This window comes from Scardinius erythrophthalmus (genome assembly GCF_964197995.2).
Source record: "Scardinius erythrophthalmus genome assembly, chromosome: 24".
Taxonomy (NCBI): Eukaryota; Metazoa; Chordata; class Actinopteri; order Cypriniformes; family Leuciscidae; genus Scardinius; species Scardinius erythrophthalmus.
Genome location: NC_138244.1, coordinates 9,850,779 through 9,874,455, shown reverse-complemented (window position 1 = coordinate 9,874,455; position 23,677 = coordinate 9,850,779). Strand labels below are relative to the sequence as shown.

General features: G+C 35.1%; 2 protein-coding genes across 18 annotated transcripts in view; both read left to right on the top strand.

Annotated features, from left to right (window-relative positions):
* Positions 1 to 5,141, top strand: part of ppp6r3 (protein phosphatase 6, regulatory subunit 3) — a 17,162-nt gene extending 12,021 nt beyond the window's left edge. For 13 of the 17 annotated variants that reach the window (XM_081356747.1, XM_081356760.1, XM_081356750.1 and 10 more), the window contains 5 exons: positions 233 to 330; positions 413 to 596; positions 1,806 to 1,916; positions 3,923 to 4,009; positions 4,102 to 5,140. In XM_081356747.1, the coding sequence (XP_081212873.1) occupies positions 233 to 330; positions 413 to 596; positions 1,806 to 1,916; positions 3,923 to 4,009; positions 4,102 to 4,153 (532 nt within the window). In that variant the 3' untranslated portion in view covers positions 4,154 to 5,140. Of the gene's footprint in view, positions 1 to 232; positions 331 to 412; positions 597 to 909; positions 1,278 to 1,805; positions 1,917 to 3,922; positions 4,010 to 4,101 lie in introns of those variants that run through there. The other 4 variants (XM_081356752.1, XM_081356751.1, XM_081356758.1 and 1 more) reach the window with 2 other exon arrangements.
* Positions 5,142 to 19,488: 14,347 nt separating this feature from the next.
* Positions 19,489 to 23,541, top strand: gal (galanin/GMAP prepropeptide; the record flags this gene model as incomplete). Its single annotated transcript, XM_081355941.1, has 6 exons — positions 19,489 to 19,569; positions 20,371 to 20,425; positions 20,835 to 20,906; positions 22,246 to 22,332; positions 22,551 to 22,622; positions 23,480 to 23,541. The coding sequence occupies 6 exons, from the start codon at positions 19,489 to 19,491 to the stop codon at positions 23,539 to 23,541; spliced, it is 429 nt and encodes a 142-aa protein (XP_081212067.1).
* Positions 23,542 to 23,677: the final 136 nt, after the last annotated feature.

The following is a 23,677-nucleotide window of genomic DNA, read 5'->3' as shown; positions in this document are numbered from 1 at the left end:
GATTGTACAAGGCTCCCTTTTCTCCTTTTTAATATGTATATTAAATATTATGTGTTAACATTTAAATACACAATATCATAATAAATAAATATTATAAATTATATTAATTCATTTTTATGAATTGTAGAAATGCATTCGACCCACACTAGTGAAGATGTACATACTGCAGCTCAAAGCAAGTAAATGTGGAAAAATCATTAGATGTTCAATTTTTTTTTTCTCCTTTATTTAGCCCCAAGGATCCTTTGAGGAGCAATTCCCCTGTAGCCATGGATACCAGCATAGAAGCGGTGGACCCTCTGGGAGTCAATGCGCCCATGCAGCAAGAAAGTAAGAATAGGCCCTCTTACTATTCCTCCTGTCTATATGTCAACTCTCGCAGTGGTTCGAATAAAACCTTTCTGTTGTTTAGACACGGATCAGTGGCTTTCCAATGAAACCACCCCGACTTCCCCTAGAGGGAAGGTAGGGGATGGCTCGGACCCTGAGGAAGAGCCTGTCAGTGACCGCATCACAGAAACAGTCACCAATGGCTCTATGAAGGAGACGGTCAGTCTTACTGTAGACGCCAAAACTGAAACTGCTGTTTTCAAAAGGTGAGTCCTGCAGGTTTCATACACACACAGTGCCTCGCATCACTTCCTCTTCTCCCCTTTGAGACACAAGCTTCACTTCACTCTGCATGTAGACCTGATTTTTCCTTGTCACGTATCGTCGTCCTCCTGTACCTAGAGTCAGACAGGCCCTGGACCGCCCACTGTCTCTTTTTAACGGGGGCTGTTAAGATGCAGAGCTTTGTAACATCTGTTTTGTCTGTTTGAGAATGCAAAAAAAACTATCTGTCCTTCTTGAACTGCAACTCTTACAACATGAGCTTCCTCTCTCTCTTTGGCGTGCGTGTGGCTTCAGAGTGTTGAAATCGTATCGGTATGTACAGCCAATCAGGGGGCGTGTCTTGTTTTATTTGGTTTTTCCCATGTCAGCCACTGCGTTTTGGTTTGTAACCATGTTTTGTTTGTTTGTTCGTTCGTTCGTATGTTTGTTTGTTTTTCTTTTAAGCCGTAATGTATCCATCACCATTTGCATGTTAATGTCAGATGTACAGGTTGTTAACGGCATGAAATGCCCTATACATCCTTTTAGATGTAGCTCATTATGATTCCAAAAGATTTAAGCCCATGTTTCCCAGTCTTTCCAAATCAGCAGGTGGTGATTTATGGTTTCCCTCCTTGTCCTCTGCTGAGGTTTGGTCCCATGGTTCTTCACATGGCTAAATTGATGAGTATGAGCAGACCCTTTAAAATCCAGGCACTGCGTTAACTTTAATTTGTGTAAATCCGTCTTGATAAAGGAGGATGCTTCTCTGTAGACCTTCCCTAGACCAGAAATATGCCATAATCTTCTTTGCATCAGTCTTAAGTGGAGGATATAGTTGTTACTGAACCCTAATTAAACACCTTTTTACTGATGCCACCCTAAAGGTAAAGATGGCTGGCATGCGATCACATTGCAAAAATGGCTAGCTTTATTACACCATTGCACCTACTAAACGTACTAAACGAGCTCATCGTCTAAAAACCAGTTCTTATGTGGTTCATAGTCACATCCCCGTCTCTAAGTCAGTATGCTCACATCTCATTTGTCCATCGAATCCCATTTCAGAACATTTTTCGTTTTGCCCCGTTGCTTTGAATGTGGTCCGTTACGTTCTGCATGTTTGTCCAGGGATTTAAAATGGGGGTTTTCGTATTTAAGAGCTGCAATGAAAGCTCCTTAAAATGCTGTCCTCTCTGATTGTCCTGTAGCGAGGAAGAGAAACGATCTACCTCTGAAGACGCATCTGCAAAGTTGTTTGTTGCAGAGAGTGGGGAACCTGAGAAAAGCAATTGTCCTCCTGGCAACTGTCAGAAACCAGGGTAAGAGTCTTTATTGTATTTATTTATGAAGTCAGAGTATTAATAAAATAATTAATTTTCTTTTAGTAGAGTCTAGAAACTGGCCCATATGGGGCTTTCAGTGATGTGTTACTATAATGCCAACATAAACACAATGCAATTGAATTTACATGCATGATGCTTATTTACAATATTTGTTATTCATCGACAAGACTTTCAAGTAGATTTTAATACTGCCTCTTCTGTTTATTGGCCAAAGGTGTCTCTAAGCAGCTGATGCTGATCATTTCAGAATGGACGAATATCTGCCTGGCTTATCACTATCACTACTATGGTTATTTATTATAATTTTTTTATATTATAAAATATTAACCCAAAAACATTGTATATTTTAAAATACAAATTTTGTTATAAAGCAAAAATGTGCAGTTCTTCAAAATTACATTATATACACATTAGACTCATCTCTGCAGACGTTTGGTATTTTTAGGTTGTCATTACCAAAAGTACTGGCTCCCCCTTTGTGTAATTTCCTGAATCTACTGACAATCTTGTTGATGGATAAATACTGACCCATAAATATATTCACTGTTATATGGAAGCTTGTTTCCGCCACAGAATAAAACATTTTAAGAGATAATTGCGACTTATCTCACAATTGTGAGTTTACATCTCGCAATTCTGACTTTATTTCTCAGAATTGCGAGATATAAAGTCAGAATTGCATGAAATAAAGTCGCAATTGCGTGTTATAAAGTCAGAATTCTGACTTTTTTTCTCGCAATTGCGACTTTCTATCACACAATTCTGACTTTATAACACGCAATTGCGAGTTTATATCTCGCAATTCTGACATCTTTTCTCAGAATTGTGAGATATAAAGTCCAATTCTAAGGAAAAAAAAGACAGACTTTTTTTTTTACCTCAGAATAGTTTATATCTCACAATTCTGACTTTATAACACGCAATTGCGACTTTATATCGTGCAATTCTGATTTTATATCTCGCAATTGCGACTTTATTTCTCAGAATTGCGACTTTATATCCCGCAATTGCGACTTTATTTAAAAGTCACAATTCTGACTTGATATATCACAATTGTGAGAAAAAAAGTCAGAATTGTGAGAGAAAGTCACTTTTATTTATTTAGTGGCGGAAACAAGCTTCCATACTGTTCTAATATTTCAGTAATGTATTTATAACACAAAATATGTATAATTATGTGACCATGGACCACAAAACCAGTCACATGGGGCAAATTCTTTGTATATGGGTATATATCATCTGAAAGCTGAATAAATAAGCTTTCCATTGATGTACGGTTTGTTAGGATAGGAAAATATTTGACCGAGATACAACTATTTGAAAAGCTGGAATCTGAGGGTGAAAAAATCGAAACATTATGTTCGCGTTGTGCTGCATTCACTCACAAAAATAAATGTTTTATATATTTATGGTAGGAAATTTACAAAAGATCTTCATGGAACATGATCTTTACTTAATATCCTCATGATTATTGGTATTAAAAAAAAATCAATAATTTTGACCCATACAATGTATTGTTGGCTATTGCCACAAATATACCCGTGCGACATATGACTGGTTTTGTGATCCAGGGTCATATATTAATTTCAGAAATTGTCTAGATGCTGAAAAGTTCATCACTAGAACTATAAAATGTTTTCCTAATTTGCCATGTATATGGACATTTCGGTTACACTTTATTTTAAGGTGTCAACCATAATATTAACGTACTTACTAGGGCTGTAAAATCGATTTAATCCTATCTCACTCAAGCCTGTGTTTACATAGTGTATATGCACACAGACAGAGTATACAGTATACACAGAAGTGTATCTATATATCGAGTTTACAGCCTTAGTACTTACTAAGTTATGCGTAATTTACTGCTATTACTATAGTTTGTACATGTGTAACAAGGACATTAATATTAAGTATTACAGAAATATCTTTCCCCCCAATTTTTATGCTTTTATTTTTAATCGTCATTTCTTTTTCTCCTTCAGTCTAAAGCACTTAGAAGAGAAAGCAAAAGCCCATTGCGAAGCTCTAAATGGTCCTCTCGAGGATGCGGCCGCTATGGATGAAGCCAAGTAAGTTCTGTGCCCTCCACCTTTTTTCCATTTCCTCTCGTTTTGTGTTGCTTCCTCCAATCACATCAAGCCCATCCCCTTTTCCCAACCAGATCAGAGCAGTGCACGGCCAACCCCGAGGCAGCAGTGAACGGTCCAGCATGAGAGAGTAGCGCTGTCAGTCCGCTCCTGCCCCCGCACACCCCTCCTCCAGGGTCACCCGGAGAGGCCAGTGTCAGACTGGAGCCCCCAAGAAACCACCACCACCACCACCATCACCACCGCTGCTGCTGTCGTCTCTTACTCCAGCACTGCACTGACGCCACCAGATCAGGACCAGCAATATTCATATTAGACCGTTGTACAGAAAATTTGAACTGTTATGAAGAGAAACATACTCTAATGATTTTTTTCAGTCGTTTATATACTATTGTTCTTATTAGGTGATCTGTCTGACATCTTGCCACTTAAAAGTGAATAGTAATGTTGCTAGTTAAAAATGATTGTATGAATAAAAAAAAATATTTTATAAAAGACAAATGTATACAGAAACAGAGGATTGTTAAAAACCGAAATATACCGATTGGAACGTAAAGTGTGACCAAAACATAAGCTGTCTTTTTGATAGGATTTTCCTCTTGCACAAAAATCTGCTATTTAATTTCCAAGTAAAAGCAACAGCTACCACAGAAATCTTAAATTGGCAACCTATGTCGGTCTGTTTTATTCTTAAACTTATTTAAGATATTCTGAAATTGATTTATTTTGCCACCGGTGTTAATTGTAAATGTTTCTTGTATCCTTTCAATATGAGCAAGATTTGGACAAAAGAAACACATTTTGGTATAGTTTTTAACTTAATTTATTCTTAAAAAAGATGATGTTACATACATGCCCTCCCACCCTTTGATGAAATTTGAATCTGGAGTGAATGAACAGATGGGTCCCCATTTGCATGTAGCTAGTAAGACTGATTCTTACCTACGGGCCTGCATTAAAAACAGCCCAACTTTTATAACCATTATCCTCCCCAAACAAGTCAACCTTTCTACCTGAAGAGTGATGGGAATGCAACATATTCCTGGTAATGCTACAATGATCATGCATCAACTTTTTTTTTTCTTTTTGTAATAAAACGCTATCTGTGCCAGCAAGAAAGAAAAGGTTCTGTCTGTGAATCCAACATTTGTGAATGAGAGTTGATTGTGCCAGTGATCAGGGCAAGGCCTGTCCTACTTCACTCCAGGTCTGGTATGTGCCACCATCATCCTGATCAATATGGCGGAATTAATTCTTCTCTGGCAACTGGGCTACTGTTTACATGTAGGCCTCATTTATCAGGGAATCTTCAGGTTAAAAATCCGTTACATGGTTTGCTTTGTGAAGGGAACACATTGCATGGCTTAAGTTTGCAGGTCAGTACACAGTGCACTTTTGCTTTGAGTCCAATAGGTGGCAGTAAAATATTGCAAAATACCATGGGAATACGCACGGTCACACTCGAAAGGCGTATTTCTGTATGTTGTAACGCATAGGTTGTGTAATCACTAGGCAATTCATTTACTGATTTTTTTTTTTTTTTAACTCGTGTTTCAAACTTGTACATATTATTTGGGGCGAACTGTCCCTTTAAGAATCCTCTACAAAAGAGTAAACACTGCCAGTAGCTGCCGCTACTTAATAAATAAGGTTTTAGGTCGTGAATTATCATTAATCAGCATACGGAATAATAATGATTTAAATCTGTCATTACAATCCGTCGTGAGTAGTGTTGATTATAATTGGAGCGATTTAGTTCCACATCTCCATCTTGAATCCAGTTTTTAACGTATGTATTAATCTCGTAATGTAATTTAAACTAATGCCGAGTTAAAGATAGAATAACTAGATACAAATGGTTGTTTCATTAGACACGACTACTAGCTATAGAGTATTTAAATTTGATTTAAGCAACGAGGGTGTTTTGAATAGCCTATAACCAGTGCTCGAATTGAGTCAAGTCTTATGGGGGGTCCCCAAGTTTTTTTGGGCGGGGGGTTGGTTAGTCTCGCAATATACACTTTATACAAAATATACAATATATTTGAATATGCATAAATATATACTATGTATTAAAAACGCTTGAATTCATATATATACTGTATATATATATATATATAATTCTTTTAAATTACTTATATAGAAAAGTGTAATTTATATCTTGTGATCAAAGCTGAATTTTCAGCATCATTACTCCAGTCTTCAGTGTCACATGATCCTTCAGAAATCACTCTAATATGATGGTTTGATGAACAGTTATGATTATTAATGTTGGAAACAGTTCATATTTGTGTGGAAACCATCATACATTTTATTTTTCAGGATTTTTTGATGAATAGAAAGTTCAAAAGAACAGCATTTATTTGAAACATAATCTTCAGTCTTTACTGTCACTTTTGATCAATTTAATGCAACCGTACTGAATAAAAGTATTAATTTCTTTCCCAACATTTTTTTATAAATTATAACCGCAAGCTTTTGAATGGTAGTGTGTAAAATGTTACAAAAGTTTATATTTCAGATAAACTTTCTATTCATCAAACTAATAAATAAAAAAAAAAAATACTGTAAATAACTGTTTTCAACATTGATATTAATCATAAATGTTTGTTGAGCATCAAGTCATCATATTAGAAGGATTTCTGAAGGATCATGTGATGAACACTGGAGTAAGGATGGTGAAAATTCAGCTTTGATCACAGAAATAAATTATATTTTATTGTATTATTATTTTACATTGTAATAATATTTCAATATATTAGTTTTTACTGTATTTTGGATCAAATCAATGCAGGCTTGGTGAACAGAAGAGACTTTTGAATTTTGTACATCCAACAGAATGATTCTAGCTTTATTTACCAATGTAGTATTTACCCTAAAAACAACTGGATGATTGATGTGACACTGTGATAATGTTTGTTCCAAAAGACTTGATTAAATGCATGAAACTTGTTTATTATAAATTGTGACAAAACAGGCTGTCAGCCTGTGTGTTGGTTGGGATTTTTCAACTATTTCAGCACATATGATTTTTAAATAGTTACGTCCAGTAACGTTAGCAGCTAGTTGGGGTGGCGGCAAAGCACTGTCATGAGTGAGTGAGTCAGCAGACTATTCAACCATTTCAGTGAAAAAGGCTGCTTTATTCATAAACAAACAATACTATTGCAATCAAAATAAATCATTGCTATTTCAAGAGTGAATCCCGCATAAATGCGTATGTAATTCCCAAAATTTTGCCGTGTTTATACAGCCTTTGGTCCTAGCAGCATGAAAAACAAGTCATATAACAGTTAGCGCTAACAGTTACAAATAAATACAAAGAATGGATAAGAAAGCATAGAAAGCGCACAACGAGCGCTCCCTTTATAATTACTAAAAAGCTGTTATCTTCATCGAGATCTCTAGCACTCCTATAGAACCAGGACTATTAATTATGAAAAAAAATAGTAACTTGAGCCTAAATGTTTCCAATTTATGCTATATAAAAGCCCCGACATGGAGTGGATAGATATAAAGTAGAAAGATATATAGCGAGAGACAATTACCCCTCAAAAAAGTCAGTAAGAAGCTTTCTCTTCCCGACTGCGAGTGGAGGTTTATTTTTCTCCATATTTTAAAATCTAAAATTAGCTTCCTTCACCGGAGCGGCGCCAAACAAACAGTCCTGTCAGTCGACGATGTCATGCGCGCGCACAGCGCTCTTTAGGCGGGGCGTTTACATTTTAAAGAGACACTACAACTAGCCTATAAACTCACTTAAAATAAATTATTGTAAATAATCAGTTCACGAATCACGATATTTACCGTATCCTTTGCATGCATTTATTTTGATTTGTCATTATTATTTTTACTAAAATAAAAATTTCCGAGGGACCCCCCTAATTCTATTTTCTACTTCTTATGGGGGGTCCCTAACATAGACATCATGTCTATGGTCCCTAATACCTTATGGGGGGTCCCGGATCCCCCCAGCCCCCCCTCAATTCGAGCACTGCCTATAACCTATTACTACGCTATTTGTTTAATTAGGTTATTTATGAATACAAATAGACTGAAAATATCTGTAACTATTTCCATTCATAGTCTGTCTTATAAAGTCTTCTGTGTTATGTGTTTCATATGTCTGTAATGTAGCATTTATTCATTCATATGAATGAATCAAATATATTATTTTTCTCTCTCACTCGCTGTGCTATAGCCTAACATGACAGATTATAAGAGTTATGCTAAAATATGTGGGACATCTTTTTTATACCATAAGAGATTTCATAAATGAAGATGACAAGAAGAAAAACAATCTTGTGTCTGGTATCCGATCTGTTAAAACATCCAAATCTTGGGGACAATGTCACGTGATAATATTAATAGCCTACAATGAAAACAATTACATTTTTTATGCCAATGAAATCCCTAGAGATAGATCAACGTTCTAATGAATAAAGACAGTTTATATTGATAGCGTTGAATGCTCTACAAATAATTATTATAAGTTGATAACAAACGATGGCTTATTAATTATCCTACATTACTTTGCATGGAAAATAAAAATCCGTTACATTCAAAACTAAGGATTCAATGATCCAATCAATTTCATAACATTATATTTCCTCCTGTTGTTTTTGAAAAATAGGAGGGAATATGATGAAATTCAAATCAATGGACTGCGTTGTTTGGAAACACTGCTAAAAATAAGATGATCATAGGATTCACTTTTGCAAGGCTTATTTGATCATAAAATTTAACAAGCCTTGCAAAATATTGGCATTTATGCTCTAAGCAATGCTTTTTCATCAAAGAGACTTATTATACAGAAATATGTCTGACTTTTCGCTGTCATCATTGAAGTGTTGCAACTGAAATGTTAAAGGGGTTGATTATGATTTAACTTTTCTAACTTTAGTTAATGTGTAATGTTGCTGTTTCAGCATAAACAACATCTGCAAAGTTACAATGCTCAAAGTTCAAAGCAAAGGGAGATATTTTATTTCACAGAAATCCCTTTTTAAGGACTACAATGAGCTTCTTCATGGGTTAGTGACATCACTACATAATCATGTACATAATCAGCTCCACATCAGCTACATAAATTCATCAACTAACCATTCAGAAATGTCATGTGTCTCCATCTTACTCCGGTTTGAACATAAAAGGCTAAAAGTTTTTGAACACACACACACACGCGCGCGCGCGCGAACTCCGCCCTCTGTGCCGGGAGCAGCAGCTCATTTGCATTTAAAGGGACACACACAAAAACGGTGTGTTTTTGCTCACCCTTAAAAAGTGACAATTTTAACATGCTATATAAGAATATCTGTGGGGTATTTTGAGCTAAAACTTCACATACACACTCTGGGGACATCAGAGACTTATTTTACATCTTATGTAAAGGGCATTATACCACCCCTTTAAGCAACAAGGATCAAATACCATAAGATAAAAAGATTTAATAGACAGATACACAGACTCTCCTGTTCATGTAGAGCACACATATGAAAGGAAAGGGTTCACACACAGAACAGACGAGTGTTATGGCAGCGCTGATATCATTTGTTTCCTTTCAGCTGTGAGTTTCTGTCTGTCATCAGAAGGAGGATGACTGTAGCTCTTTGATGTGTGTGTGTGTGAGGAGAGAGAAGTGAGACAAACTCACCTCACACACACTTTCACATTCTTCAATTACACTGTAATACGGTGTAATCTGAGGACATCAGGCCATATGTGGTGGGTAAAACTAAAGTTTGATGGACTTGATTCATAAATGGCTATCTATCTATCTATCTATCTATCTATCTATCTATCTATCTATCTATCTATCTATCTATCTATCTATCTATCTATCTATCTATCTATCTATCTATCTATCTATCTATCTATCTATCTATCTATCTATCTATCTATCTATCTATTCATAAGCTACTTATTGTTTGTTATTGTTATATGGCTATATTGTAAAGTTGTTATTATCATCCTTTTTATTGGCAAAGTTTCAAATGTACTTTATGTATAGATTTGTAGGAAAATTATTTTTTTACCCTTCTCCCAGACCCATATTTTCAATCCTAATGAAAAACTGCAATTAAAATACCAATTATTAAATGTACAAAGCAATGTTGTAATTAAAAATATTTATAATAGCTTATTATTTACATATACATTTATAAACTATGATGATAAGCTAAAAACTTTAGCTTATTTTCATAATTATTATGGGAAAATATTTGTATGATTTTTGCAATTAATTTAGCCATTAATTAAGTTTTATTTGTTCCTAATATAAGTGCAGTTGTTTACCAAACAGTGTCAGTGAAGAGCAAAGAAGTCATCAATCTTTATTCCGAAAAAAAAAAAAAGTATTTTTCCTCACCCGTCATTTAGAAAATAATTAGTCATTTGAGATGTAATGGAAATTATGTTTTTCATTGGGACAACAACAAAAATTACCTCCTGTAATGCATTTATGCACTATTAAAAATGAAGGTTCTTTCTTGGCATCAATGGTTCCACAAAGAACCTTTAACATCTATAGAACCTTTCCATTCCACAAAAGGTTCTTCAGATGATTCAAATGTTCTTTAGACTATATGAACAATGATTCTTTTAAGAACCTTCAACTGTCTGTTTCTTTGGAGAACCCAAAATAGTTCTTCAGTGGCATCACTGTGAGAACCCCCTTTTGGAACCTTACTTTTTGATTAAGTGTTGAATGTTGCCATCAGAAAAACTAAAAATAGCGAGAGTGTGAAGAGTGTGTTTAATTTAGGGTAGGCCTAGTTTAAGTTTAAGTCCACGGAGTCAAAAGAAACGACTGTCTGTGAAAGGAACAAACATGATTTTTATCAGTGAGTGACATTAAAAAACAAAGCTGTAAAATAAATGGGACATCTTGAAAGCATCGTAGGAACGATGTTATGACATAAATGGCCATGGCATTGCTGCCACACAGAAGTTTATGAGCTTGTGCAACATTTTCCCAGCGTGTTGAACTAGCGCATCACAGTAAGATAAACGTGTTCGCGGAGTGTGTGAGCTATTATGCCCTATCTTTCCAAATAACCCATAATTGCAGTGTGACACTATAATGTTTTGAAATTGCTAATGTTGTGCTCTTTTATTACTAAGGTAGTAAAGAACTGATGAATTGAGTGTAATTTGCACATGTCAATGGTTTTTGCTAATATACTTCATGCCTTCTATCAGGTTTCTTTTGACAAAGAGTTCTTTGGACAAAATTAGACACAATTAGACATTATTATGTAAGAAAAGGACAGAATAGAGTATCTTAAGGTAGCTTCATAATATATATATGTATATATATATATATATATATTAATCAATGGTTGAAGAAAAAAATATTTAAGAATTATTTGACAGACTTTGTTTTTAGCATTTGTTCATTTCTGTGACTCACTGAGTTATGTGGCTCATTTTTATCCGTTAGAACTGAAACTTTGACCTTTAACTCAATTTAAAGCAGCACAGAAGTTTAAACAACATTTGTAAAGACTGTTTTGTCGATACTGACAGGAGGCAGACACACTTTGTGTATTCGCTCAGAATTACTGTCTGACACAACACAATAAAGCTTTCATTAAAGTCTAGAACAAGAGGTTTAGGACAGAGGCCATGTGTCATGCAGGACATTGTGCTGATTCGATGGCAAGGTTGAATGTTCATACGAGCTACTTCCCTTGGCCATATGCTTTATTTCTGACTAATAGCCTATGACCAATTTAAGCCCAGTTCACATAAAAAAACAATAACTGTATTGATAACCACTTTCGTTCATCTTCAGAACACAAATGAAGATATTTTTGTTGAAATCTGAGAGAGTTCTGTCCCTCCATTGACAGCTACGCAACTACAACTTTGACGCTTCAAATAGTTCATAAAGAGATCATAAAACTAATCCATATGAATTGAGTGGTTTAGTGACTTGATCGCTTTATATGATGAACAGATTGAACTTAGTCTTTTATTCACATATAAACATTGATCAGCAAACGTAAACAGAAGCTCAGCCGTATCTGTCCATTAAAGGGATGGTTCGGAGTAAAATCAACCTATGGGTCCTTTGCACCATGACCTCGAGCCAAACACCCCCCAGAAGCTTTTTTTCTTTCGTTAGAGCTTATATCAGCCGTATGGCTTAGTGCAGGCGCTAATGGATCCAAGGATGTATCCTGTAAATGACCCCACTAATAATGCCCAGAATGGTACCAAACTTCTACAGTAGTACAAATAGGCTCTGTACTCATAAAACAAGGCATTGGAAAGCTTGTAAGTACATCAGGAGTTTATTTAAATAACACTTGCCTGATGGCTTATGCTACCGCTAACCCAGACGTCGAGGTCACTTCCTTTATTTGGGAAAAGCACGTAAAAGTCCTGGTAGAAAGCGATGCATAAGGATGTAGTGTAACGACGAATTATTATTTTTTCCGAAGTGTTGACAACTTAGTGTTAACTAATTGTTGCAAACTGGTACTTACCAACAAAATATTAGTGCATTCCTGGAAATGGGCGTCGTTACACTACATTCTTATGCATCGCTCTCTGCCAGGACTTTTACATGCTTTTCCCAAATCACAGAAGTGACGTAGACGTCCGGGTTAGCAGTAGCATGAGCCGTCAGGCAAGTGTTATTTAAATAAACTCCTGATGTACTTACAAACTTTCCAATGCCTATTATGAGTATAGAAGTTTGGTACATCCTTGGATCCATTAACGCCTGCACTAAGCCATCCGGCTGATTTCTCTAAATAGGCTCTAACTTTAATAATGTTCGACCAAGGGAAAAAAAGGCTTCTGGGGGGTGTTTGGCTCGAGGTCATGGTGCAAAGGACCCTAGGTTGATTTTACTCCGAACCATCCCTTTAAAGTCCAGACACATAATCAGCATTATATATATATATATATATATATATATATATATATATGAAGAGTTCAGATGCAAAAGCTTCTGTGCCATCTGAAATGTTCTTCTAGAATGATCATTTTTTATCAAGCTCGTATATTTAAGTTAAGTAATTTCATTTAAATGACAATTAATAAGTAATTTGCATTGCCATTTAAGTGAAATTATTGAACTTATATATACGAGCTTGATAAAAATGATCATTCTAGAAGAAGCTTTCAGATGGCACTTAGAGGCTTTTGCATCTGAACTCTTCATATATATATATATATATATATATATATATATACTGTATATACAGTATATAAAAACCACAAAGATCAATTTTCAGCTTGCCTTGCAAAGCTCCAGCACGTGTACTGTCTTTCCATGTCGTCTCTTTGTGCTTATGTTGAGGGAAACTTGTAATGTGCAATAAATATTTTGCATGGATTTCTCCTTAGGTCTCCTTAGAGTCACCATCCACTGAGGTGAAATCCAGCTTTTTAATACACATTTCAAACCCCTAATCCCACTCCATTATTTAAATAGCTTCCACACAAGGATTGTCACCAATCTACCATTGTAATGCTAATACGGTGTTATGTAGCTTTCAGAAAGATGCACACTTCTGGGAAGAAGAGTGAAATGGAGCGTCGAGCTAATGTCTCCCACTGTGTTCTTCAAGACGTCACCCGTGTCCCTGTGCTGTTTTTCTCCTCTGACAATGGGTTGGTACATTCACCCGGCCCTCCTGATCTTAAGCCTCATCCTGCCTTATAACAGACCTAATCATTTATATTTTGTGATGTGTCCCATTTCCTTTGATGGTAGCGTCAGAGGAGATTGCTCTAAAAGCACTAAAAGTCAGCAGGCTTTAGCTTGTTATTGCAGGAGTGTGTGAGAGGATATCTGACACTGTGTTCTAGTGTGACCTGACATGGTGGAGATTTTCTGCTCATCGTGATGTATCCTAACAGAAGAACACAAGAAATGTATGTGCAGAAAATGCCCTATTATCTTCATCAAAAAGTTTCATCAATAATGCGATTACAAGCTACAGAAGTTACATTTGATAACTGAACAATCAATTGAATAAATGTTAAATACACATTTTGTTTTAAAAATGCAAGGGTTTTCTTTATGATTAACATGCATAATTCATGATTTTTCTCTGCTGACAGCATATTACATACAACAATGCAACAATAATAAAACAATCCATTGACATTTACTTTTGATACTTAAGTACTTTTAAAAACAAGTACTTCTGTACTTTTACTTAAGTATAAATCAGTCTTTACAACTTTTACTTGTAACGGAGTAATATTTGACCAGTAGTATCTGTACTTTCACTCAAGGAAGGAAGTTGTGTACTTTGTCTCTGATTATGAGTAAAATATCCTACTTAAGTAGGCCTACTGTTACTTAAATACATAGAGACCTATCCGGGACTTTTACTCCTGTGCAATTGGTAACTTGTAACTTATAATGGAGTCATTTTCCCTGTAGTATCTGTACTTTTACTGAAGTATGGTTTTCAGGTAGGCTACTCTTTACACTTCTGAAACTGAGTATTGTTATTTATCCCAAATACGAGTCTTTCTGATGCAGTTCTACTGAACAAACCTGAACATATTGTCTTGGAAAACAAACAATGGAGTGACTATCAGAGATCCTTTACTTAAACATGCCATATCTCACTACTAACCAAATTATACCGTTGATTATGTTAAATTTCATACAAGCGTCTTTTCTTGACCCTGTATACAGTATAACCTAATCACACCAACCTAATCAACTTGGAGTCAGACCAGTTTGGTGCAAATTAAAGTCTAAGTTATTTGTCTGTATGCCAAAGGGCAAGAGCAGCACGATAGCCATCTAAAAGTGCATATTTTTTCTAAGCAAAAGTTATTTTTAATGCAGTCAATTGTAGTTTTTCATTGAAAATACTGCTGTGAAAGACTGGACGTGGCTTGCAGCTGGAGTCCTAAACAAAGACAAAAAAAAAAAAGATGTTTATTAGGGGGCATTTACACATGGCCACTTCATGATATCAACATACCGGTTACATACTTCTAGGGCTGCATATGGCAGTGAAGAGAAACACTGTGTGTATGTGACAGATAAACTGAACGCTAACTTTAATGTTCATCATCCTATTGCACCTCATTTGATGCGTTAACTATACCACTCTCAAAAAATAAAGGTTCTTTATTAGCATGTGGTTCCTTAAAGGACCTTCCATGTAAATGTGTGGGGGGGAATGTTTTTATACAATATTTAAAGATAATATAAAATAATTCTTAAAAATAATATAAAAGTGGTTCTTTGGGGAACCAAAAATAGTTTTTCAATGGCATCGGTACAAAAAAAAAACTCTTTTGGAAACTTTATTTTTAAGAGTGTAAAGCCCGAATTTTCCTCATGACATTTTGACAAAAAGACTCTCATTTGAACCACATCACCTTGTCTTGCACTTCAATTTCATCCAGTCCCTATAGCTAAACACAACGTGGCATCCAAGCAGAGCGTATCTTTAGTTCCATCAGAAACACAACAAACATTTATGCTCAGCAGAGGTGAGAAACTGACAGCTGTGTGGAACCACAATATAGGCCTAAGTGACAATAATGTTAAATGGCGCAAAAAGAGGAAATGCTCTGCTGGTTAATAGACTCTAAAATAAACTTATTTTACTAAAATAAAAAGGTTTATGGTACCTACTAGGTTGGTTTCCCTAGAGACAAATCTGAACACACAAAAAGAACAAAAGTGTGACAAGAATAGAGAATTTGTTTGTTTTTGCTCATTTGCTAACCATGACTAAACTGCTGATTTGAAAATATATCTAGGCCTATACTGGATCTGAATCACTATACAGGAAGTCTTCTTCAGATAAGAAAAGAAAGTCCACCACAAATCGGAGAAGTGTAATAAGTAGGAGTCAGTTGTGGTCATCAGGACATCATGCGTCATAATGAGTCAAATCATGGTTTTCTTTGATGTGATCTTATAATAAGGACAAAGAGAGTGTAATTATGGCTGTGAAATGCTAACATAGACCTACTTATTAGGAAACAAAAAGTCAACACTCAGTTCTAGTCGAATAAATGAGAAAATTAGTCTGAAATTGATTTGCTGCTCACACTACTAGAGGCTAATCACTGATCTGAGCTAATCGCTAATCTGAGCAGCTAATCACTCAGGCTAGTTCATTTAAAATAGTTGATTTGTAGGCCTAGTTTAAAAAGTTCATCTAAATAAAAATGTATGCCATCTTAAAAGCTAATTAAAAATCTTTGTAAATAAATAAATACATAAATAAATATTGATTTTAGTTTATTTTTAATAAGAAAGGACTTCTAATAAAGGCATGATGCGATGATGCTATTCGAATTCCTGTAAATTTCAATATGATTAAAATAGATGTCTTTATGTTTTAGGTTGGAGTTTTAGGAAGTGTTATCAAACGTTTCAATCTTCCCAAAAAGATGGATGACAAATTTGTTTACTGTTTAGTCGAATAGGTTCGGTTGACTTGTGTGAATGTCGCGTTCGACTCGGTTCGACTGTGGTGGTTAGGTAACCACGGCAACACTAGTCCTATGATTTTGAATTATGTTCAAAATAGCAGTAACACGGAACATTCATGCAACAGAAGACGGACTTGAAAAAGCAAGAGGCTAGTGACTGAGTTTGATTTATTCTAAACACAATAACTAGGGCTATTAGGTTTGTTTCTCTTCTGATGTCTTCGTTTGAATTTGAGGTGAGAAGTAAGTTAAGTTAAGAAGGTAACGTAAGAAGTAAGTTAACGTTAGCTGAAATCAGGAAGCGAAGGAAATTTACACGCAACGTTAACATTAGGCCTTTTAATAGCCTGTGTCAAGCAGCGTTCAAAAGTTTCAGTAAAGACAGAAGCTAACGTTATAGATTTCAAAGGTTCTGAATACGTCGATTAATCATTAGTTAAGTTAGGCAGCTGTAATATGTAGGCTAACAGTCTCTCATATTTACGCATCTCAAATATAACAAAATTTTCAATGTCTTTTTTATTTATTATTATCTATTGACGTTTAGCTGCGTCAGTTGACCCAAACGGAATGCATTTCGCGAGACGAATCTCTACAGATCAGAATACGCGTTTTTTAGCGTATGAAATAACGTTACCTTTAAAATAGCCTTGACCCCCCTGAAAGTCGGTTGATAATTCACGCAATAGCCGAAACTAAGTTATATACTGAATGACAAGTGGAATAATATTGTTTTTGTCTCATAGATGATTGAGACATCTTCGGCCATGAACAAAGACAAGTGCGGCGGTCACTGCCGTTCTCGAGCAGTTTTCAGATTACTCGTTAACGTTAGTATGAACAACAGCACGACGAACCTAAATTTACACCAGGAACAGCTTGCAAGGTAAACTTCCTTTTCCTTTTTATATGAGAATTTTTCATTGATGTACTGCTGAATATGTGCTACACTGATACTGGGTAACACTTTATTTTAGTGTCCTTAGTTGTTACATGTACTTACCAACAATAGTAAATTATGCACAATTTCATGCAATTAACCCTCAACCAAATCACAATCCTACCCTATCCCCATAGCAAGTACATGTAGTTAAATAATATTACTCAGTACTTAAATAGGCCTATATAATTACACTGTAACAAATGGCACCTTAAAATAAAGTGTAACCTAATATTGTATGGGATTTAATGATTGTATTCATTTCATCTAAAGTGTCTGCAATTTTTTCAGGTGTTTTTCTAAATTACAATAATCTAACAATAGGCCTACACAGTTGCATCAACTGATTTCTTTAGAAAAAAGAAGATTAATAGTGTGCACTCTGTTCCATTTCATCAAGGACCCCATCACCAACAGCTTCCTCCGTCATCCATCCAATTGGTCAGGGAGATCATCAGAAGAAATGCCCTGCAGACACTCAAGAACGTGGCTCTCAAGAAGCTGAGAAGCAGATTGAGGAGACCGCCATACAGACTCAAACCAAACACACGGAAATAGGCAATAAGGAATCTGAGAGTCCTTTCCAACAGAAGGAACAAAGCCTTTTGAGAAAAGCAATCAGACTTCTATTCATCTTGCTCATTATTTTTGGAGTAATTGTTATTTTCGTGATTGCCAGCCAATATGTTTACTTGGAAGCAGGACATATCTCAAGGTCAAATGCAAATAATGGCTTTGTGAAACTGCGCTTTGTTGGAATGTACAATCCACCCACATGAACAAATGAACCCATATTGACTTCCGCACTCAATAAAGCATTTCAAAATGGCCTCCTGTGGTTTGAATAGTGAACATGGAGAGTGATGTGAGCAGATGTAGTGGACATTATATTTTAGTGAATTTCTCTGACACCTTAAGTCTGTCCTGAATGTCCTATAAAGAGCACATTCAGGGCTTTTCAGAGATACCAAATGTTTAGAGGACAAACACTTATTGGTTATTAAAAATGGCTGACATTCATTTAGTGATCAAATTTAGCACTTTTCAAAATCTCAGGAAAATGTTATGGGGTTTCTAATCAAAATAGGACTTTCTGTTACAAAACTGTAGAGGACACTTAAATCATGTTTATCAGGAATATGGGAGGAAATTATATATCAATATTCCTATGAAATATATTATTATGAAAATGTTGACTATGAATTCTGCCATTATTACATTTATTTGTCATTACATGTTGCCCCAAGAACACATTAATGTGCAAATTAGATACAGCGCATAGATACATTGTATTGAATGGGACTACATTTATGGCCCACGTATTGCATAAAGTAAAATGGTACACCTTAAAACAAAATTCAAGGACAATCAACTTGGATGTTTAAGTCATTTCGACTTAAATTACATTAAACTGACTGAGTTGAATTTTGTATGACTTAAAATAAGTGTATCAATTCATTTCTTGAGGTTAAAAATGCATGGAACAAATGCATGACTAGAAATGTTGCATTTCGAAAACCATTTCTCCATTTTATCATCTCGGAGATCATTATTAGTCATTGACCCATAGGCTACATAAAATGTCCTAATTTATTGGTCCACAAAAACATTAACTGTGAAGCAAAATAATATTTCTGTTATTGTAAAATGTGTGAAGCTATGCTGAGCTGGGAATGTCAAACTAGATACATGTCTAAAATCCATAATATCGCTAGTGGTCATTGAGTGGCATCTAAAACCGTGACTTATAGATACAATAATCAAAAAGACGTTAATCAAATGATCTCATGGACATGGACTCGATTGGTAACTTGCTCTGTCGTCAGTGATGAAGAGACTGTCTTTCACCTTTCGACGTAAATACGTCAGAGGTGAGACATTCCCTTTCAATAAAAGCCTCGGATTCCAGGAGGATCAGAGCACCACGAGCAAGGAAGAAGCAGGAATTATTTTACTAGTACTGTTTTTACTCTCCAAAGACCCAACTGAAACTCAGGGTAAGTTCTCGTTCTCCCTGTTTTCTTTTTGCTTGTTTGGTTATGCACGGTTCTGTATGTTTTATAACGCTTCAATAATGCTGTTTCAGATGAACAGGTGTGTCGCTGGAGTTTGTGCGTCTCTTATTGTATGTGCTTTTCTTTCGGAAACACTCGGAATGGTGATTGCGGTAAGAGTTATTTTGATTCAAAATTATTTCTTTCATTAGTTAATACTGTATGTTTTAATGGAAATTAAATTAGAATTCGCAGAAAAGTTGAAAACTGCTGTGATTTCGAAAAAGATCATCGGGGAAATACTATTATAGGGCAGACCGGGGCAAGTTGTCACAATTTTTGTTTTTTTACTCGAGTGAATTATTCTCAGGGTGGCTTTTGCTTGAAGTCAGTTCTGTTTAAACACATGCCTTAAAAAGTATTAGCTATTAAAAAGAAACATTTTCACTGTTGTTGCGTGAAAAAAAAAATATTGTACGTTGACCTTTGTGACAACATGCTCCAATACATGGACAAATTGTAGCCTAATAATTGGACATGGCATTGACTTTGTCAGAAAAATAACACCATAAACGTAAATGTAACGTTAAATGGCTAATTTTTTTTTTTTTACATTGTTTAAGCTAAAAATACACAAAAAAGTATATGATCAATAAGTTATGACAACATATATTTTTACATTGTGTTAACTCATCAAAATAATATAAGCAATTTTCAACCAGTTTAATGTAATTTAAGTGGAAATGACTTAAACATCCTAGTTGATTGTACCTGAAAACGTAAGGTATAGCAAATGTATTTATTTATTTTTACAATGTGTGATATTACTATGATTTTAGTTTGGATGACAGATTTAAACAAAAATATATTAAGATTATTAAGGACTTTTTGCTAAAGAAAACAATTATTTGTGTAATTGGGGTTTTATATTTAAATGTATTTCAATAAATATATTTCTATATTCTATAAAACAGGCAAAAGAGAAGAGAGGATGGACCCTCAACAGTGCTGGGTATCTCCTCGGTCCTCGTGAGTTCTCCAACACATCTTTTTTTGTCTGTCTTCTCTCTTTACCTTTCCCCAGCTGTTTATGAAATACAGTTGCGTATGATTTATGTGGTCACCCGTGATTCTGCCAAGTAAGTAAGACATTCTGGAACAACATTACTGTCTGAAAATGTAGTCTTAACCCTATCCCAACCCATAACTTATCCTTAAAATCAGAGGGAAATGATACTAACCCTGCATGATTGTAAGCCTAAACTTGACATAAACTGTAATCTTGTCCCTCAAACCTTTTGATGTATACATTATATATGTGTATACATGTATACACCCGTTTAGTTTCCTGTTCGCTGTCTTTGATGAAATGTGTTGGGGTGCACTGATGTTGAGCTGATGTTGTGTAGGTCAGTTACAGAAGCTCCCTGTGTTTCAGGTCGTATTGATCATCTTATACAGATTAAGGATTCTCCCAGTACAAGGGGGAGCGAAGATCTGCTCGGTCAATGTAAGATTGCTCCTGCAGGTTGTTGAAGTCAGATGAGGAATTGCTCTGTGATGTTTTGCTCTTTGTGCCATTTGCGGTTTTGCATTGCTGGCGATGGTTCGATTCATGAATCACAAAAATCTTTTCATCTAAACTGGAAAGATGAATTCATCATGATTTGAAACAATTGCTGGGATGCTGTTTGGTATACATAATTTAGATGCATATTTTATGTGAGGTATGTGTATAGTTCTTCATGAACTTGGTAAATACTGTCAAACTGCTAGCCTTAAATGAATTAGTCCTAACCCATTTAGCAGCAGGATGCTTTTTGAATAAGCAATTCTTTTCTCTTGCGTTAATGGTGACTATTAAGGGAGATTTCACTCTTTCTTTTGCTTTACTCTCCGCCTTCGCTTTTCCACTCTTACTGTGAGCTTCTGCTGTCATTTTTGCTCTTTTTGCATTTGCTGGCGTTGTGAAAAAGAAGTACACTTTAGCATAGTATATACTTAAGTATATACTTAAGTGTGAACTGAATTGTATGTTTTCAGTTGCATTTTATTTGCAATTAAATTCAAAAGTATAATTGTTTAAATTTATATTAAATGCAATTATCTGAATTTAAGGGATATTCACCCCAGAATTAAATTTGTCATTATTTACTTACTATCAAGTTGTTCTAAACTAACCTTTTTTCTTCTGCTGAACACAAAAGAAGATATTTTGAAGAATTTTGGTAACCAAACAGTTGCTGGTCCCCATTGACTTCCATAGAAAAAGAAAATACTATGGAAGTCAATGGAAACCAGAAACTGTGTGTGTTTCAACAGAAGAAATACATTCATACTTGACGGTGTACAACAGAAATGATTGAAATATGATAAATGTACAACTTTTAATTTGATATTATTATTACAAAGTGCACTTTTTAAACGTGTACTTAAACAGTCGTGATAGCGGACTCTATTTAAGTACACTTAAGTGGCTTTTTATTTAGGTAATATTATATTACATGCAAGTACAGTAAAGTATACTTCTAAGATTATGAAGTAGTGTATTTTCAAGACATTTAAGTGCACTTCTTTTTCACAAGGGTGTGAGTGTGTGCTTCGCATTGCAACAAAAAGCAATTCCATGACTCAAGTCCTGCAGGTTGCTCTACTCAATCTGTCCCAAAAAACAACAAAAACAACAACACCACCACCAACAAAAAAGATATTCCTCGGATAATGACTTGTCGCATTAGGAACATATGTGTGCCACATATCAGCCGTGGCGTCAGGGTCTGGCGGCTCGGGTTCTCAGCGGGTTGTTCAAATGATCAGTGTGATTATGTGTGGTTGTGCTTTGTGATCAGATGCCATAGACAGCCACAGGAGTCTAAGTGACAAGCACGGGCTGGCGGGGAAAAGAGAAATCCCCATAGAAGAAGATTTCAAGACTGGTAAGAAACACGCACCGCCAGTGTGAAAGCCCTGTGTTAGTTGAGATCAGTTTCTGGATGGTTTATTAGAGTCTCTAAAGGCTGGGAAGTGTATTTAACGATCCATTTAGATGATCATTAACTTTTTAATTATGTGCTTTCACAGATGTTGTTGTAATTAAAAGAATAAATGATAATGACCCTTATAAAATCTTGTAATAACTGTTTCTGGTCTTTAGGAGCTCTGAGGATATCAGATGAGGACGTTGTCCATACCATCATAGACTTTCTTTCTTATCTCAGATTAAAAGGTAAGTGCAATTTCGCTAGATTTACATTTTATGTGCTGATTTTGGGGAAAAGGGTTTTGCAAATAAACAGCACTGATAGTATACATAAATAATTGCAGGAACTATAGTTTTAAATAAGATATATATATATATATATATATATATATATATATATATATATATATATATATATATGAAGAGTTCAGATGCAAAAGCTTCTAAGTGCCATCTGAAATTTTCTTCTAGAATGATCATTTTTATAAAGCTTGTATATTTAAGTTCAGTAATTTCACATAAATGACAATTAATAGGTAATTTGCATTGCCATTTAAGTGAAATTATTGAACTTAAATATACGAGCTTGATAAAAATGATCATTCTAGAGGAAAATTTCAGATGGCACTTAGAGGCTTTTGCATCTGAACTCTTCATATATATATATATATATATATATATATATATATATATATATAAATTATATCTTAATAATATGTGTGTATATATATGTATATATAAAATAAATGTAATACACATATAAACAAAAGCTTTTATATTAGATGCAATTAATCGATCTGACAGCACTAATATATACATAAACATACTGTATATATACTATATACTACAGTTCAGAAGTTTAGGGTCAGTACGTTTTTTTAAAGAAATCAATCATTTTGTTTAGCAAGGATGCATTAAATTGTGTCAGAAAAGACATTTCTAATGCTATAAAAGATTTCTCTTTCAAATAAATGCTGTTCTCTTGAACTTTCTGTGCAGTTCTGAATAACGTCTCTGAAAAACACTGTTCACCTAATATATCTTGACTGCAAGGAAGTGAATTGTTCTAATTTTCCCATTTTTTTTCTTATTCCATCCTGCAGAAATTGGGGCTCTTGACAGTCTGCCTTCCTCTTTCACATCAGAGGAGATAAGCCAACCCTAATTTTGACGGAATTCAGCATTTACACACCCTGACCTCCACCGCACTCGCCTCTCTCAGAGGCTCTATTAATGTTCGACGTCTTCTCCACACGCTAACATGTCAGTTTTACCACGTACCTTTAATCTGTCTGGATTCA